At 44.2% G+C, this 18,965-nt stretch overlaps 1 protein-coding gene across 4 annotated transcripts in view; it reads left to right on the top strand.

The window, feature by feature from the left end:
• Positions 1-18,965, top strand: part of PLS3 (plastin 3) — a 50,336-nt gene that overhangs the window by 24,122 nt on the left and 7,249 nt on the right. For all 4 annotated transcript variants that reach the window (XM_051784444.1, XM_051784423.1, XM_051784434.1 and 1 more), the window contains 7 exons: positions 4,473-4,559; positions 11,946-12,109; positions 14,478-14,607; positions 15,064-15,196; positions 16,489-16,570; positions 17,239-17,404; positions 18,481-18,623. In XM_051784444.1, the coding sequence (XP_051640404.1) occupies positions 4,493-4,559; positions 11,946-12,109; positions 14,478-14,607; positions 15,064-15,196; positions 16,489-16,570; positions 17,239-17,404; positions 18,481-18,623 (885 nt within the window). In that variant the 5' untranslated portion in view covers positions 4,473-4,492. The remainder of the gene's footprint in view (positions 1-4,472; positions 4,560-11,945; positions 12,110-14,477; positions 14,608-15,063; positions 15,197-16,488; positions 16,571-17,238; positions 17,405-18,480; positions 18,624-18,965) is intronic.

The raw sequence follows: 18,965 nt of genomic DNA, 5'->3' as shown, positions 1-18,965 counted from the left end.
ATGGCCACCCCATTCTCTGATGCGGCTCTTGGTGGGGACCAGCCCTACCTGCAAAACAGGGAGGAAAAGGAGGATGGGGTGAGCCACAGGAAGCCTGGGGGCTGGATCCTGTATCAGCTGAATCACCAGGATTCCCTCCCAATTGGCTGGGCAGCTGCATCAGTGCCCAAGCCCAGGGGCTCTGGCCCTTGCGGTGGGTTGTGGGGGCAACCTGAGTGCCTGACTGTCCTATTTGTTATTCCTAAAGCAAGAGTGATATGTGCTGGGTTAGTGGTCGCAGATATGTGGGGTTCGGGTATTTTTAATTAGCTAATGCTGACTGACATGCCTTCTGACGTCGGAGCCTTTGTCATGAAAAGGCAAGGAAACCACAGGTTCCTGAAATGGGGAATACATGTGGGGTGAGTCACTGCCCCAGACTTGGTCTAGCTCACTCAGGGTTTTTTTTTAATCAGATGGAAAAAGGACATATTAATACCTTTTTGTTGACACTTTAATGTGTCTCTGCATTTGCCTGTTTGAGTAAACAAGTTGATGTTGTTAATCAGTCATTTGTAGAGATGTTAATGCAGGGCAGGCCTGGGAGGGATGGAGCACTCAGTTTTCAGACTAACGCAGAGCTGCTAAGAGAGCAAATTCTTCTGTTTGGATCAGCAGCAAATTCCAACTCTGTTTCTGTTGGACGTGTTCAAGTGCCTGTCAGGAAATATTTGGTTGTCATGTGCTTTCTAATTTGAACTAATCCTCCAACTTTCAAAATGTACAAATATCCGAATGTCCCCCTTCCATCAGTTATCACTGGTCCTCTGTGTAGGATGCAGCTCCCAGGCAAAAGTCTTGGGGACTTTTTTTTCCCGTGCTTGAGTGTTTTTAAGTTGCTGTCTGAGCAGTTAATCCACCCAAATATCCTGGTTAGCTTCTGGCACTAGTGCTGGAAGTGCTGAGGCCGCAGTGGAGGCATCCCTCCAGCGACAGCCCCTGCGATGCCGTGTCCCCAGGTGGTTTACAGCTGTCAAAACATGGGCTGGGACAGCTTTCCTTGACCTGCCCGTGTTGCAGCTCTGTCTGGAGAGCAAATAAACTTACCCCAATTTGGTGACTGCAGTGTGTTTAGAAGCTGTAAAATTTGTTTACACAGAAACTTTATACAGCCCCTCTCGGGGAAGGGAGTTGATATTCCAAAACCTGAGACGTACTTTAAACAGCTCTGATCTGTATCACACGCGAAGTCTGCACTGTCTGCCAGCCACGCTCCTCTGGGTAGGTGCTTTTGTGCATCTGTGTGTTACAGAGCTGCCCTTGCTTTTCTTCTGTGGTGAGGGATGAAGGCAGAAGCAAAAGGGATCTGGATCAAGACTCTGTTCGTGTGTATTGACCCATGGACCACCAGCCACCAGACTAAAACGAGTGTGAGATCACTAGCTCACTTGTGTCTCCTCTTTTCCCCTTGTTCTCTTGTCCTCCCTCTGAAAGTCTCTGGCTGTCATTGCAAGCCCTGGCAGAGGCTTTGCTCACGGCAGGAGTGTGACGTGGTGAGGCGTGAGCAGTGTGGTGTGTCCCACAGGGCTTCGAGTGAGGCAGCTGATGTGTGATCCCTATGCCACTGAGATAAAAGGGCTTTTTATGTTCCAGAAGACAAAGCCTCTTGTTTAAAAATGCAACTGAATGAAAAACATGATTCTGAATGCCCCAGGCTCAGCTATTAAAAACAAACATAACCCCCCACACAACCAAAAAAAAAAAAAGCTCCCCTGACCCCCAGTCCATTGTACCAGTGATGGTGTAATGGCTCCATTGCAGAAAAGCTCTGTACAATTGCTTTGGTAGCTTGTAACTTTGTGGCCCACTAACTTTTTCATAGACTATTTTGTTATAACATTCTTTCCCCTTTCCAGGCAGCACTAACAAGGCCAGGTATCTGCTTTTTCTCTGGTTCAAATTCTCCCTCCATCTTCTCAAACAGAGAAACAGAAGGAAGAGGAATATGAAAACTGAGAGAACCTCTTTTATGGATTGACTGAGCTCAACAACCTAGAGACTGGAAAGGAAAAGAATTTTAAATGAAGACACACACAAACAACTGCAGGGCATATCCAGAGTGTGATATTTCCCTGATAAAGTCAAACAGAGCGGCTTTTTTAAAAGCTCTCAACTTATGGTGGTGTTTGCTGCTTCTTTTGGTGTTAAAGATGTTAGAGATAGTCAGCAGCAAATTAAATTCCAATTAAGTGGTTAAATAATGATGCTTCGGGAAATCCCTTTTTAAGCGAAATGCTCATGGTTTGAAAATTAATTGGTGCATATTAGGATTAGAAATAAGGCAGAATTTGTGAAGGAGAGTTGGCTGAATTTTCAGTCTGTAGCTCAACCTCTCCTGCCTGGCAGCTCATGTAGCCAAAACCGGCTCCATTCTTGGTAGTGTTACCCAAGTGTTTCTGCCAGTTGTGAAATCCACCTTCGGTATCGTGCAACAAGCCTACTCAGAGCTGATTTTCTTGCTGAGCAACTCCTTTATCCCCTGGAAATAGCAACCAGGTTCTAGTGGCACTGAGGCTCAGGCTGCTGGGGCACTTGTGGGAGTGCTGCAGGGAAGGGGCTGCTCCAGGAATGGGAATAGGTCCCAGACTGGACATTGATGCAAGGACCTGCATGGTAGCTTTGCCTTGGTCAAGTAGCCTAACTTGTACTCTGTGAAACAGTATAAAAACTTACTGTGGTGCTTTTTTTCTTAACTCTGTCATTCTGATGCAGCTTTGCTGTGGTTCCTCCCCTGCCCTATTCTTTCATCTTGAACCCAGTGATGAAGTTGGTTGTCTTGCTGTTGGTGCCTTTTACTGACTGTTCAACATCTTGTTTTATTTGCTGGCATCTCTGCAGATGCTAGGAGGCAGGATCTGCTGTGCTTTCCTTCATGTCTCTGTCCAGTGATGCAACTTCTTGTTGACTTTCTCTGCTGCTAGCACCTGTCTGAGCTGCTTTCCCAGGCTGCCACACCTGCCCATTGCTCTCATCTCTAACAACTTCATTCTTTCCAGACTGAGTGAAGTGTTACAGAAAATGAATATTTACAGCTACAGGCAAACTTGTGTTCTTAAGCTAACCAGTGCTTGTGAAGGCAGCTGGGAGCCTCAGACAAAAAAGGGTTGCTAATCAGAGTATAGGCATTTGTGAAACCGAGCCTCTTGGTGCTTGAGCCTCGAGTCAGAGCCAGCCCGTTCAGGATCCTGCCTTCTGACAGTCTGTAAAATGTAATCCACCCCTCATCCTTTTGCTTACAAAGGAGGAGGCAGCTGTGTCTGTTCCCATAGGCTGAGGAGGAACCTTTTATTTCACAACCCCAGGGATTGTAGCTAACAAGTAGGAGTTGGAAATCTTGGGACACAAATCTCATTTGAAGTTGCATCTGAGCCTGCCGAAATCCCCATTTGTACAGACCCTGAGCTAGAACTAGCAGAGGTGCTAGAAAGTGCTTATCAGTGCCTGTCTTTTTGCTCACACACAGGGATTGCCCCTGTGTGCATTGATGCATCTATCACTGCTCTCTCACAGTTATATCAGCCAGAGCACCAACAGGGCATCTTATGTTCTGTCATGAATGTCGTGGGAAGGGGACATGGGCAGGTGACTGGTTTTCTCCCATCCCTATGGTGATACCTCCTGTCCAGGCTGGCTGGGTGGCACCTATTCAGTGCTTGGAAAGAAGGATGATAGCAGATGGGTGGAGGAACTCTATGCTTCATCCTCTCTGTTTCTTAAACACCAAGCAGATCTGATCAAAGCGGAGTTTCTGCGTACTTGGGGTTTCAGCGTGACTGGTGCCTGCTGTTCTGTGCTTGCTCACAGTGCTCCTTGCTCAGGAGGTTGAGGGGATCAGTGGCTGTGCAAAACAGCTTGTTCTTTACGTGTTTTTTTGGAGACTGACTCTGGGGAAACAGGCAGGTGTTTATTCAGCTTTCTTGTAGAAAAGCAAACTCTTTCATTTTTGCAAACAGTATCAGGTATACTGCTTTGTGCCAAAAGACCCTTTGCAGGTACTGCTCAGAATCTTTTTTATTTGGGTTTGGTAGCTGTATGCTCTCAGGGGACAGACAGGCAAGCAGGGCATTCAGTATCTCTTGCATTAATATTTTAACTCTGGATTCTGATTTTGTGCAAAGTTGTGGAAAATCCCTGGAGATATGAGCTTTTCTGACCTACAGAATACACTGGCAGCAGGTACCTTAATGTGTGCAGAACAGCATAGCTGTAAAATAATACACAGAGCTAAATATTAACAAGGCTAATGGGATTTTTGACTTGTTAAGGAGTGTATTTCCCACCTCTGAGTTTCACACATCTGTTTTCTTAGCGGAAAGATAAATGTGGTTTCAAGAACTATAGTGACATTGGTACAGATTGTTGCTGTGCTGCTGTTTGAAACTGCATGTTACTGAATGCAGGCTGTTTTCACACACTGTTCTTTTTCTCTTTAGGTACTCCCTAAATTAATGAGATGGCCAACACCATGCAAATCTCCAAAGATGAGCTGGAGGAACTCAAGGAGGCTTTTGCCAAAGTCGGTAAGTCGCAGTGAGGAGGGCACCTTGCTCCTGACTGCTGTACATTTGGAGTGGATTTTTCCCACCCCTGTGAGCAGCAGTGGCAGCAGGATGTGGGCATTCTGCTGCTCTCGTGATCGTCTCAGTGCCAAGGAGTCCCTTGGCAGCCTTGTTGCTTCTGACTTGTCACTTCTAGCCAAGGAGCACAAAAGCTGGGCCACGGGCAGTCTGACTGTCAGTGAGCACTGGCAGACAGCCTTGTGCTGTTGCTCTGGGGTGGGCTTTGTTGCTTCCTGATGGCAGAAAAATATCCAAACAGGCATTGCATTGCTTTGGCACAGACAGTATTTCAGGGCTTGCACAGTGCTTGGTTCTGGTGATGCTGGTTTCAGCAGATTGGCTGAGCTTTCCAGATGGTAAATGTAGGTGCTGCATTTCGAGTTGGTGCAGGTGCATTTGAGGCGTTTGTAGGCAAAAGCCAGTTCGTGTCTGTTTACCTGGCCAGCATGGAGCAACTTGTGGTGATCATAAATGCTTTGTGGCTGAGCACACCTGCATTGCCCTCTGGTGGCTCCATCTCTGCTCTGGTGCTCACCTCCTTCACCCCTCTGCACTCCAGGGGCTGCATAGCCCCAGCTGCTCCACCTGCCTCAGAGCTTTCCCCCTGCACTGGCATCGCAGAAGCCTCTGACAGGCTGCTTCAGGAAGCTGAAACAGGCAAAAAACCTGACATCATGGAAAAAAATCGTTTTCTGTTGGTTTATTTTCCTGATATGGCTTACTGGAAGATCAGAGAGCTGGTAGGGAGGGGTGGGATGGGAGCTGGAGCACAGCCATGGGGACTGAGGTCAGCGTGTGCAGCTGGGGAACCACACCCGGGACTGGCACTGGCCGGGAGCGAGTTGATCAAGTGGTCAGAGCCAGTGTTTTGTTTTCCTGACTGGACATGGGCATCTCTTGAGCACTGGTTCTAAATACAAAATCATAGTTGCCTCTTATCTGTATCAGGTGTTAACCACCCTCTAGAGCATGGTGGCTGTGAAAACTCTCACTTGCTCAAAATTTGCAATCTGCAGAGAGAAACGTGAATTTCAAAGGCAACCGATTCTCATGGAGCAGTATTCCCTGTTGGAACTTGAAACAAGTTGAATGTCAGGGAGTTCCCTCTCTGTCTTGCTCTTCCCGAGATTTTCCCAGCAGGTGGAATTGAGCTGCCACAGAGCAAAACAAGTGACCATAGTGTTTCTCTCTGCCTAATGTGTCTCTGAGTGCAGACCTCAATAAGGCTGGGTTGTAGGCAGCATGTTCTGTCGTTGGATACATTTAAAATTATTAACCTCTCTGGAATGTGGTGGCTTTTTTTCATTAGTGTGGGGGAAATTATCGAGATGAGGTTGGCTGGCTGCCTTTGCACTGGAAACATGGAGAAACCCAATTCAAATGCTGGTTTGTTTTAGCAAACCAGCTCACCCTGCTCAGGTGGTGCATCCCTGTTTAGTTTTAAATTATAAAGGCAGTGTCAAAATTTAGATATTAATGAGAAATGTGATAATTAACCTGGGCATACCCACAAGTGAGATGAGATCTACTAGTTCTTTTCATCTGCCTTCTATTTTGTGTGCTTTAGGCATGGTACAGCCCACAAACATGTGGGACATACCTGTCAGGAGTGTCTTTAATGCTCTCACTCCCTTTATTCTTGCCTAAAGGAGCCATATTTGCCCTGGAATATAGAACTGGTTACTTATGACTTTCACTGTGAACTTCTAATGCCATCTCTAGTGAATGCGAAAAAAAGTTTGACTAAGACTGCTGTGTAAAACAAAGTCTGTTTTACATCTCCCAGCTCCCTGGAAGACTTGGAATGCAGCTGAGAAGCATGGTTATAGCAAAACTCAGCTGGTTGGCTTCTAGGGTGTTGTAAAGGATATGTGGGGAGGAGGGAACGTTCCACAGGGTGATTTCTCCTCACCAAGATGTGCCCTGCTCTGATACAGGGTTTCCTGGGGACCTGCTTAAACTCTAGCATGGGGCAAATTGCTGCTCTGTATGTGTAGGTTGATGGGACTCGAAAGGTATGCGTTTGACCAGATTTTCTGTGTGCAGCTGAACTGGATTGGGGCATCTGGTGGTGCTGGAAAGCAGTGAGGTGTGTTACTGTGTACTCTGTCACAGCTTGCCTTCCATGCCACTTGAAGGTATTCCCTCCCTCTCATGCAGCTGGTGTGCTGTTCTCTGACAGCACAAGTTCTCTGACAAGTATGAGTCCCATACCAGTAACCACCTAGTGGTTACTAGAACAGTCCACAGGCAAGAAAACACTGTTCAAGGTTATCGCTAAAGTCAGCTACAGTGCAGACAAGCAGCTTCCAGCATCCTACAGCCTGGGATTTGTACTGGAAGTGATCCAAGGGGTAAACAGCAATGAGGAAAAAAAGCATTGTAGTGTCTGAGAACAGTAATTAAGTGGGTCATTGGAACTGTCTAGGCTTTGAGTGACCCACAGCTTAGTGGGAGAAGCACAGGTTGCTCCAGATCTCAGCAGAGCTCTGAATTTGTTCTGCAGAACAGGGGGGTGTGTGTGCATGTATGTGTGTGTACTTGGTCAAACAGTGGCATTTCAGAGGGGAGGCAGGGCAGAACAAAATCTGCAAACTTGTTCTATTTATTTGTCTTCCTTCTCCCTGCTTGTAAGATAAGCAGAGATAAGCATCTTTTCTGGAAACATGAAGTACTCAAAAATCATAACCCGGCCGAACACTTTGTTCAGTGCTGCAAGGTGGTAAAACAATGCTCCGAAATGTTCGCTCGAGGCAAATAGGGATCTGTGATCCTGCTAGTGTGTCCTGCTGAGCATTTATCCTTAAAAGGAAACTGTGTGGGTTACTTTCCCCTCTTGCATCCTGTTATTTAAGCTATTTTAAGTACTTGTCCTCGGGAGGAAGCTGAGCCAGAGCTTGAAGCAGCTTTTGGGATTCATTGCGGCTTTGCTGCGCCACCTGTGTCTGGGCAGAGCTGGTGTCGTGCGCCGCTGCCGTGACCTTTCCCAGGTTTAGCACGCTGGCCGTGCATGCATCTTTCAGTAGAAATAGGAAACTTCAGATGTGCTGTAGTTTCCTTTCCATTGGGCAGACTATAATGAATCCAGGCTGTAGCTTGTCTGTTAAAACAATTTCGCTTTCTTCCATTAGTAATTCTGGGCCAGCCGCCGGAGGATTTCATTTGGGATAGCTTCTATTTTGACAGCCTCTTCAGCTGTTGAATAGCACCTTGGATTTTGTTAGAGAGGGATTTTAGACCACCTTCTGTCTGAAGTCTGGGCCTGGTGCAGGACATCCAGCAAGGCACCATATGGTGGGCCTGCAGTGATGTTGGAAATAATTTTGGAACTTGCTGGTATTGCTGAGGTGAATTTTTTTTTTCCTGTTTAAATTCTGCTTCTTTGTACATTTGATTGTGATTGCAGAAGGGAGACAGCAGGAATGGAAACAGCTGCCCTGTGGGATAGGGGTTTCAGGCCCATTTGTCACATCAGGCTTTTTGACATGTTAAAAACGGATCCATTTTCCACCACATAATCCATCACTAGTAAGATTACTTGACTCTGCTACCAAGCCAAAACCACAGGCTAGCACATCTACCAGGCTTTAACTCTCAAATCTACCCTTCTGTGGCCAAGAAGCTAAAACTTGAAATGAGAGCATCTTTACCGCAAAACTAGTACCTTGGTGTGGGGTCTTACAGTTCAACCAACAGACCTGACTTGCTTGTAAATCCCACTCCCAAGTATCCAGGACATAAGTGCCCTTTTAATCTATAAAGTAAATCAGTGATTTATTTTTTTCCAAGGATACAATGGAAGAGTAACTCTTACAGGTGGGTGTTTTGGATATTGTTAAGATGGAAGAACTTAAGTCCTGAGTCCTGAGAACCAAAGGTTTTGAGTGACTCAGGTGTCCTTCACACTTACATGCTGTTTGTCTGAGCCCAATGCAGGTGTTGAGAGCCACTGCTGTGCAGTTCCTTCTGATGGGCACCCTCTTTCCTGGTGCCATGCTCCTGACTTGTGGGAGCTCACATGTGAGTATGCGTTTCAGGTGGCTCTTCATGTGGCAGAGCTGCTATTTTTTTTAATTTTTTTTTTTTTTTTCAGTGAGCAGAGGTGAATCTTCTTTGAACTAGGCACACCTAGAGGACTGGGAAGATGTTGGTTGCAAGGGTGAATGAAACCCTCAAAATGGGCAGATGTTGATCCAGACTGGAGTAAATTCCTGATATCTGCCCTGCAGCCAGGTTTGATGCTTTCAGGCTGAAATTGAGGTCTGCTGAGCAAGTGTGGATGGACCAGATAGCCTGGGCTAACCCCTCAGTTGCATTTCAGTCAGTGTTTTTAAGTTATGATTTCCTTTCTTCAAGCAAACCAGTACAAATGCCAGGCTGGGGATTAGCTCCTATAACTACATTGTACTTTTAAAATGGAGATTAGGAAATCCCTTCTTGACTGATTTTCCTCACTGGCTGTGAGGTAGGGAAAAGATGCATATTGCAGAGTTAGATTCAGTAATAAAAGTACTGTAATAGAAGAAGCTGTGATTTATCTAGAGGGGAAATAGTTTGCTCATGACATCGGAGGCTGGACTGTTAATAAAGCTTGCCTTTGTAAGCTTATATTATTTTGGAATAAAATTCTGAAATTGAGGGCCAGACAGCAGCCTGTTGGTATCATTAATCATTGCCCCAAACGACTTTATTTCACCAGCATTATTGTAAACACTGACATTTCATAAAGTAGTTTAATGTATTTATTAATCCACTGGGATTGATGCTCTTCTTTAGTTTGAGATGTAGGAGGGGAGTACAGGTTTGCTCTAGTTGCTTTGGATGTGTGCCACTAAGCATCTGAATTTCACTTTCTTGCTAACTGATAAAAACAATTTTAAAATCTCATATTCCCCTATGGATCTGGAAGATGTGGAAGGTTGAAGTGCTGGTGTAGACATACTGCTTGGTGGAACATTGCTGTGAAACAAAACCTAAAACCCACACTGACACCTCACTAGAAATAAATTGACCTTTACAATTTGGTATAAACAAAAACAAACCACAAAACTGGACTTTAGAGCTATCCTGATTGTTTTCTTTTACTCTTGAAAGTATCTCCCTTTAAGCATAAATACTGACCTTAGTGGCTGTGGTGTGAGATTTCTTCTTGAACAAAGCCAAATGCTGAGGCTGGTGCAGCTCTTAACATTCTGCAGCCTGCAGGGTGGGAGGATGTTTGGGCAACAGAAGCTGTTGCTTGAGTGGAATTTAATTCTGTGGCCTTAAGAAGAGCCTGCTGATGGATCCCTCTGGGTCTATGGGGCTGATGGGATTCATCCCATGGTGCTCAAAGAGCTGTCTAATGTAATCATGAGATCTCTCTCAATGGTCTTGGGAATCTGGACAGGTCTCAGTTGACTGGAAGCTGGCAAGTATTGTCCCAATTTTCAAGAAGGATGACCCTGGTAACTATAGGCTTGTCAGACTCACTTCACTGCCTCATAAAATTATGGAGAAGACTCCTCTGGGATCTATTGAAAAACACCTGAACAACATTGCAGTCACTGCTCACAGCCAGCATGCTTCCATGAGCAGCTGAGGTCACTTGATTTGTTCAGCCTAGGGAAGAGGATACCGAGGGGTGATCAGGTACTGGAACAGGTTTCCCAGGGAAGTGATCATGGCATCAAGACTGCCGTAGTTCAAGTGTTTGAACAACCCTCTCAGGCACATGGTGGGATTCTTGGGGTTGTCCTGTGCAGAGCCAGAGTTGGACTCAATGATCCTTATGGGTCCTCCAACTGAGGATATTCTATGATTCTGTGAAATAGCATGAAAACTCTCTTGTGTGGGGTATGGGCAGAACGGTGGCTGGGGGCAGCCAAGCAGGGCAGGATGCCTTGCAGCACAGTGGTTTTGGCAGTTGGTGGTGATGAGCTGCAGTCAGCAGTGCACCATCACAGCCCCAGGAGCTCTGGAGGTGGGGGTGAGAAGGTAACACAGCTGCTTAAATGGAGAAAAAGCTCTCATTTAGCCTTAAAGGGCTTAGCTGGTGTCTTCAATACAGGCACCGTGTTGACTTTGCAGAGCCTGTGGTTCAGTGATGGTCATAGGAGACTGCCAGTCTTCACGTCCTCAGCCCATCCAGGTATTCCCCAGCAGCAGTAATCCAGTAATCCAGGGTTAATATCTCCCCACAGCCCCAGGCCTGGGGAGGAGATAGCAGCTGGGGCACTAAATCAGCTTCCCTGGGCTATCTGTAGCACCTGCCTACAGCCACGTTTTTAACATTGCTAGTCAGCCAGTAACAGCTCAACTTGTCCTGAATTCCTGTCTCTCCAAAGATGGGGCCGGAGGGTCATGCTTATGGCTTGAGATGTGAACCTGGGCTGTCCAACAGCTTCAAATGCTGTATCTGATTGTGGACCTGACTCCTGAAGCCTCAGTACCAGCTGTCCTGTGAGCCACACTGTCTGCTCATCCTGTTTAGCCTGAGGAAGGAGGCACCCAACTGCTGCCTGTCCATAGTGGCAGGAAAATCTCACTTGCCTGAAGAAAGGCTGAGGCTGATGTGTGTTGTTGGTAGATGTGATGATGTCCCCAAAGGGGTTGGGATCTGTTAATGTGAAAAGCTCCAGTTTCACAATAGATTTTTATTTTCTTCCTCAACCTAGTAGGTGACAATGTCTCACGAAGCATGGGATGCTGTGACTTGGTGATTGACTGTCAAAGCAAATGTCTTTGCAGACCATTCTTGGGCAGCAATAAAATATCTGGTTGCAATTTGCTGTCAGTGTTAAATGGAGAACATCATCATCAACATGATAAAAATGCAAATGTAGAGCTGACTTAGTGTTTTCTGTTCAGAAAATAAGTGCTGTGTTTCATTACTGTCTATTTTTAACATGCAAAGCCAGGGGCAGTTAGATGCAGAAAGAGATGTTCTGGAGATTGCTTATGAAAATGCAGATGTTCTGTGATGAAACTTTTACACCAGACTTGGTCACACGTGCTAGGAGTCATTCTGGTCAGCCCTGCTTTGAAGCTGCTGTTCCCCAGAGCCAGGGAGATCTCATGGCTTGCGCTGGGACCCCCTGATGACGAGCCGTGTGGATTTACTGTGTGCCTTTGGTTCCTGGTGTATTTGTGGTGGTGTCCACTGAACAGTGTACTCCTTGGTATTTGTGGTGTGGATATCATGCTACGTGTGTATGCCCTGCATGGATCTTGCTTTCCCAATGTGCAGGTTGCTCTCCATTAAGCCCTTGGACATGGGGGCTTTGTTTCTGCCCCACCTTCTGGGGTTGGTCCCATCAGGTCACTGGCACATTTCTAAAACCTTCTCCTGCCTCTTCTCTTCCTCAGACCTCAACAGCAACGGGTTCATCTGTGACTATGAGTTGCATGAACTCTTCAAGGAGGCCAACCTACCTTTGCCTGGGTACAAAGTGAGAGAGATCATCCAGAAGCTCATGATTGACGGCGACAAGAATAAAGACGGCAAGATTAGTTTTGAAGAATTTGTCTATGTAAGTGGTATTCTTGAATTTCCAGCAGCCTGGGGGACCTGTTTTAGACAAAGCTAAAGAAGACAGTATAAGAGGCTGAACTGGACTTCTCAGACACTTATCCTAATCCTAGTTTTCTTTTGACAAACTAATCAATTTTGAGGGTTATCCATGTTAAAATCAGTTCTTTGTGCAGATCTCTGCACATGACCAGTTTTTTGTACTATCGCTTCCAGCCTTCAGATGTGGACAGAGGGGAAATATGTTGTCTTTTAAAGAAAAACAAACAAACAAACAAAATCCACATGGTTTTCCTATATGAAAGCTTCATTGGAGGCTAAAAGACTGTTTCCACATGAGGTGACAACTGGAAAAAAGACTTCCAATTCTCCAAGCTTATAGTATTGACTGGAAACTTCAGTTTTTCCAGGCACACAGATGAATGCTGTTTTTCCCAGTGTATCAGTATAATTTCCTTTATTTGATGGTACTACAAGTATTTGCTAAAGACTCAAGAGGGCATTTCAAGACACTTTTGGGGATTAGTCCTAGATGCTGATCCAGGAGAATTCAAATTTGTTGATTCAAAAGAGAAGAATGGGAGTAAGGAGACAGAAAAAGCTGGAGGATGGGCATATCCTTCAATCTTTTATTGCAGAAATAGATCAGAATTTTTTAGTTTATTTTTAAAAAAGCACAACACTTCTGAGGTACTGGTTCAATGTACATCTTTCAACCTTTTCATACTCTGATGGCTGAAAGCTGAAAAAAAATAAAAGTATGTGCAGTACATTGAGGGAGCTGTTTTCATGTCAATTAGTTTTCTTGATATTTCTTAATTTATCTTCACCTTCTGTTCCTTAATTGTTTTCAGACCCTCTGAACTTTTGAGTTCGGAGTCAACTAGTAAGTTGGAGTTTGTTTGCAGTTTGTGAACACTTGCATGTTGGGTGCATGTTTCAGCTGTTGGTTTGAGCTGGTCCATAATTCTAACTTTGCACTGGGAAGGAGGAAATAAATCTCTTCTGTCACATTTGAATGGTACCAATGATCGAGTAAACATAAAATGTCTTACGGGCAACTTGAGGTGTACATTAGCAGCAATGTTAGTTGTGGGATTTTTACAAAATGAACTGTTGCTGTTTTCTAACTGAGCATTTTTGCTGGAGTTTATGTTGCAAAGGATGATGTGAACTGACTCGAGGTTGGAGCCAAGTGACTTAGTGGTACCTCAGCATTAAAGCACCTGTTTTCAAGAAGATATGAAATGCCAGTAATTAACCCAGGAAATTTTAAAATAACCACAAGAATTTTAACTCAGACTTATTTAAAGCCAACAAACAGAAATCCCCCAGATTTTGGGCTCTTGAATCTTTGATCAGCTTTACCTGATCAACTTGTGTGCCATCAGCAGATGGTGTAACTGCACTATATCATCATCTTGACTTGCCACCTTCCCTATGTTTAAGGGTCAGGGAAGGTAAGGAATGACAGCCATGAGACTGGTCCTGTGGTAGCACCTACAGCCTGGTGTCCCCTCCTCTCTTTTTAATAGAAACACTTTGTTGTTCTGCTTTACAGTGCTGTTTCATTGCCTTTTTCTGGGCAGTGTTAAGAGAACCTTTATACATTTCATTTATGTTTTCCACATGGTTGAAACTAATTGAGTTCAGTTTTGAGGGAGTTACAGTAGGCTTTCCAGCCATTGAATGTGTTTTTTACTAATAATTGCTCAGTTCTGTAGGACCTTGGGGCTTCTAATAGTATCACACAACCTGCACAAATGGCATGTGTAATCTTTCTGTCCTAAAGCATCTGAGGATGTTTTGTCAGTTAGCCCAAGCCTGTTGTTGAGGAAGAAGGGGGAATCCTTACTTGGAGCACTCATTGTTACACGTCATTGCAGTTGACTATTACATGCTTAAAGAGAATTGTTTCTTGGGTTGTGGAGAAAGTATTTTGTGTGAACTAAAGTCACAGTCCCACGAGCATCTGGCTTTTGCAGAAAGGTTAAAATTGCACCACAGCTTTCTCAAGTTTGGTCCTGTGGGAACTGCTGCATGCGTACCTTCTGTCAGACTGCAAAGGTTTCACGTTTTATTTTTACAGTCTCTTGAAATCTACTCGTAAAGGTAAATATATGCAAAGTACTTCATGCCTAATGCTTCTGTTTCAATAGGCACTGGCAATGTGTGTTTGGGAGAGTGGGATGACTTTCTGTCCACTATCCATGTTAAATTTAATACCACTACACCCTTGGGGGGCCCTTCACATTTGCTGATTTTACTGTGAAGTTTGCTTTAAAGATGAGGCGAAATAGCTTCTTCTGTGGTCTTTTTGTTTTATGAAGAGGAGCTTTTCTTGTCTAACAGAGGGCTTTAAATTGTAGATTTTCCAAGAGGTGAAAAGCAGCGATATTGCTAAAACGTTCAGAAAAGCAATTAACAGGAAGGAAGGAATCTGTGCCATCGGGGGCACCTCGGAGCTCTCCAGCGAGGGGACACAACACTCCTACTCAGGTACTGCGCTGCCTTCCTGCTCTTCTCTTGGGTGAGTGGAGGCCCCATGCCAAAACCAGGCCATTTCTGCTGCTGTGCCCCGTGCTCTGCTCTTATTCTCTGAGAGCTGAATGATCTTGCATCAAGGTGAGAGCAGGATAAAATTTATATACTGCAAAGTTAGCAGTATATAAGTTAAATATGTGCTTATTTGTTTTGTTAACTGTGCTGGCTGACGAAGTCCTTGTGTCACACTTGAGTAAAATAGAGTTGTTGAGTAACATGTAAGTAACAGGAATATTCTGGTAATTGGAAGTGAGAGTCATCTTTCTTTAAACTTCTTGTGTGACTAATAAAATATTGTGGTAATGGTAGTGGGGCAGTTATTTCCCTGGGCTATTGTATGCTGATTCTTTTTGGAAAATCTTTGCTGTGTTATGAAAAGGCTTGTATTAAATTTACGATTGGTTATCTTAGAGGAAGAGAAATACGCCTTTGTAAACTGGATAAACAAAGCCTTGGAAAGTGATCCTGACTGTAGGCACGTTATTCCAATGAACCCAAATACAGATGACCTGTTCAAAGCTGTGGGAGATGGGATTGTGCTATGGTAAGTCATGATGGCTCCTGAATTAAAAAAAAAAAAAATAAAAAAAATTGAAAATCACCAAAACAGCTTCCCAGAACTGTAGCTGGGGAATTTTCATCCTGCTCCAGGCTGATTTTGTGACTAGTGTGTGTGCATAACACTTTTGCACATATAAAAAGAGGCTCAGTCTCTTTCATTGCTATTGTGTGATGCTCCAGCTTTGGTGCCAGCTTCACAAGCTGGTATTTTCTTCTAGTGTTTTTGTTTGGGCTTGAGTCTGAGTTTGCTGAAGGGGAAGAAGGGGCTTTGTGGGAGCAGAAGTCATCCTGTTACAAACTCAGCTTGGTGCTGTGTAGCTTGGGGGAGGGCATATGTGATAAATAGCCCATTCCCTTGGATGTTTAGACAGACAGTATCCTCTGTGGGAATGTTAGTGACCTTATGAATTAACCCAAAAATGGATTTCCTGGGAATCCTTGTGCTGGTTTTAAGGTGACTTATTTTGTTGCATGCTGAAAACAGAAGGCATCCAGGGCTGCTAAATACCAGCACCTTCTATGTATAGTGTTTTTGCTGATTATGTTGGTTACATTCATTTTTTTTTTATTGTAAGTGTATTAATATATTGGAGAGGTGGATCAGCCTGGAATTTCAGTAACTCTGTATCAATACACAAAATAATTTTAAGTGAGCTACTCATTGCCTTTAATTTCTTTTTTCCTTTAGCTTGTGATATATATTTTTCTTTTATTTATTTCCCAAGTTTCAAGTAGTTCAGGTCTTCAGGCAAAGGCTGAACTGAGTAAGAAATAGTTCATAATATAAAGTAAAAACTTTCCATATTTTCTGTTGATTAAAAATTCCTTGCGCTCACATGCTCCCCACTGAGCATCCCAAGTGTTTGTGGTTTTTTGGAGCAGGTTTTCCTGCCAGCACTAGTACACCTTTACAATGGGAGGAAGCATGTTGTCTTACTAGAATGTGCAGTGAATGTCAGCAGAGCAATGAGTCTTCACTAGTTCAGTGACTGCACTGTGAATAATTCATGTGCTCTTTTTGCTCCAGCAGCTGAGATCAGTAGTGGCTGGGAATATGTTTAAGGTTTCAGGCTTAGCTATTAGTTACAAATACATTCTCGATAATGTCAATATTAACTTCTGATTTACACAACCTTGATTTTATGAAAAAAAAAATACACAAAACCGAACAGGCAAAAGGAAATGTGCTGTTGTGAGTCTTGTCACAGTGCATTGAGTTTTCTTCAGGTTAAATATTAAAAGTTGTTTAAGTGTAATTGTTTTTCCTCCTAACAGCAAAATGATCAATCTTTCTGTTCCGGATACGATTGATGAAAGAGCAATTAACAAGAAGAAACTCACACCATTCATAATTCAGGTATGATGCATTTCTATATTTTTTTGCTGAAGTTCATATCCAGGTAGACTTAATGAATGTAGCATGGTGGCTCAAGGCATTGCTGTGGAACGCTGGAAGGCAGCAAGTTTTATAGCTTATGTTTAATTACTAAATGCAGTTTTGTACTGTGCATAATCCACAGTTCTGTGGGCACATGCAAAAGACAAAATACTTAGTGACAAAATGGGTAATGTGGCTGAAATGCTGTGCACACCTTACATTGCTGTGGTGATTATATACAGCACTGTCTTTTTGCAGCAATATAGTTATTGGTGTTGGGTGTCTGTGAATCATTTCATAGTAGGACAGGTTCTTTCTGGGAAGATGCCTGTGTGTGTGCAGGCATATAAATTAGCACTTCTCTAGCCTTATTCTTGTTGATGCCATTAGATGCAACTAACTCAGATACTGAAACTAGATACCAGAGGCTGAAATTAAACCCTGGTGCCTAGTTCAGTTCTTATTGATTCAGCCTGCTGCCACCACAGCTCCCTTTAAACTTCAGCCGGAGAGTGGCTGGGAGCGTTTCTTCTGAGCTGCTGATTTTGGAGCAAGAACAGGGGGGAAATCTCCACTCTGCTGGTGCTGGATGAAAGGGAAATCAGCATCTCCTTGGACTGTGTCTCACTGGGCTGTACTGTTTGCAGGAGAACCTGAACTTGGCCTTGAATTCTGCATCTGCCATCGGCTGTCATGTTGTCAATATTGGTGCAGAGGACTTGAGGGAAGGGAAACCCCACCTGGTCCTTGGGCTTCTCTGGCAGATCATTAAGATTGGCTTGTTCGCTGACATCGAGCTCAGCAGAAATGAAGGTAAATTAAACTTTAAGTGATTTCTTCCAAAGCATGAACACCATGTTGCTAGGGCTGTCAACTCCAGCCCCGTGGTTGCCTCTCCCCCCCCTCTTCTCTGCTGGAAGGGGGTTCATCGGGGCATGTGCCAAGCTGACTGCTCTCCAGGCTGTTGTGGCTGTGAGCAGGTTCATGCAAGTGGGTTGTGCCATCCTGGTAATGTGTGTCAGCCTTGGAGAACTGGCTGGACACCAGTCTGTAAGTCAAGATGCAGCTTGGCTTGAGCCTTGTGGTGAATGAGCACATTGCTTGGTGATGCCCCAGGCTGCTCCAGCCATGGGTATCTAATGGAGTTGGGAGGCAGCAAAAGCTGATGCATCCTTTTAGCATTATAGACAACGGTACATCTTCCTCTTAAAAAAAAAAGAGAGGGCTTCAACTCTTCAGTAATGATTTGGTTCTCCTAAAATTCTCCATGCTACCATCAGTGGTGCAGCTGAGCTGTTACTTCGTTCTTGTCAGTGGGAAAGTGGTGCTTTTTCCCTGTGCTCGCTTGGTCCTGCTGACAGACCTCAAAATTTAAAGTTTTCAAATCATTCAAGAGCTTTGATATTCTTGCATGTGCTATCAGTGCACCCAGATGGAGGGAGGTGCTTCAGTGTCTTTTATTTAAACTTCCCCATCGTGAACTGGTGCCATTGTTTGGCTTAGATTGAAAATTCATGATGAGGGAAGCACCGGGTGCTTATCTTGGCTTTTCTGGCTTTTTTTTTAACAGTGCTTATGAAACTACTTGGAAGCATTTTTCATTGAGATAGAAGTACATTTACATTTAGCTTACTGTCATCAGCTTAAAAGACTGCACATAAAATCCAGAGAATTTTGTCATACAAGAAAACGGAAAATACTTTTTACACACAGTTTTCTAGATCATTCATACTCCTCTCTGTGTAACAACCATCTCAGGAAAACTCCACTAATACCCAGAACATTTGGATGTAATCAGTAGTTGGTATTGTATCCCTCTGAAATACTGCTGCAGCTCTAATTCTGGCACGCAGGTTTGACTCTTGCCCTCACAAGCATTTTTCTTCCAGCACTGGCTGCCTTACTTCGTGATGGTGAAAATCTGGAGGATCTTATGAAACTCTCCCCAGAAGAGCTCCTCCTAAGATGGGCCAACTACCACCTGGAAAACGCAGGCTGGCACAAAATCAATAACTTCAGCTCAGACATCAAGGTACCAAGAGCTCTCCTGACCTGCACATACCTGGGAAAAGACTGGGAGCCAGACAGGGCTGTTTTTTGCATGTGTAAATGAGGCCCTTCATCCTCAGACAGGACCTTTCTTAACCCTAGTACACTGGGTGGTCTTAACAGGGGGGTTATGGATGGTATATTTAAGGTATCTCAGTGCTGTTCTCTCTTGCCATGAGGATGAGCCCAGTGTTGAACTGTCTGTTTCGCCCAGTGCTGGTGGGGTTCTGCTACAAAGCTCTTGCATTTTTTTAATCGAATACAAGACTGGTATTACTCATATTTTTTCTTATAGTTATTTCTCAGATGTGAGGGGGTGGCTCTC

The sequence above is a fragment of the Manacus candei genome, unplaced genomic scaffold, assembly GCF_025592945.1.
Source record: "Manacus candei isolate 608988 ecotype Guabito, Panama unplaced genomic scaffold, ASM2559294v1 h1tg000003l, whole genome shotgun sequence".
In the NCBI taxonomy this organism is placed as follows: Eukaryota; Metazoa; Chordata; class Aves; order Passeriformes; family Pipridae; genus Manacus; species Manacus candei.
This window is presented reverse-complemented; position numbering and strand designations above follow the sequence as displayed.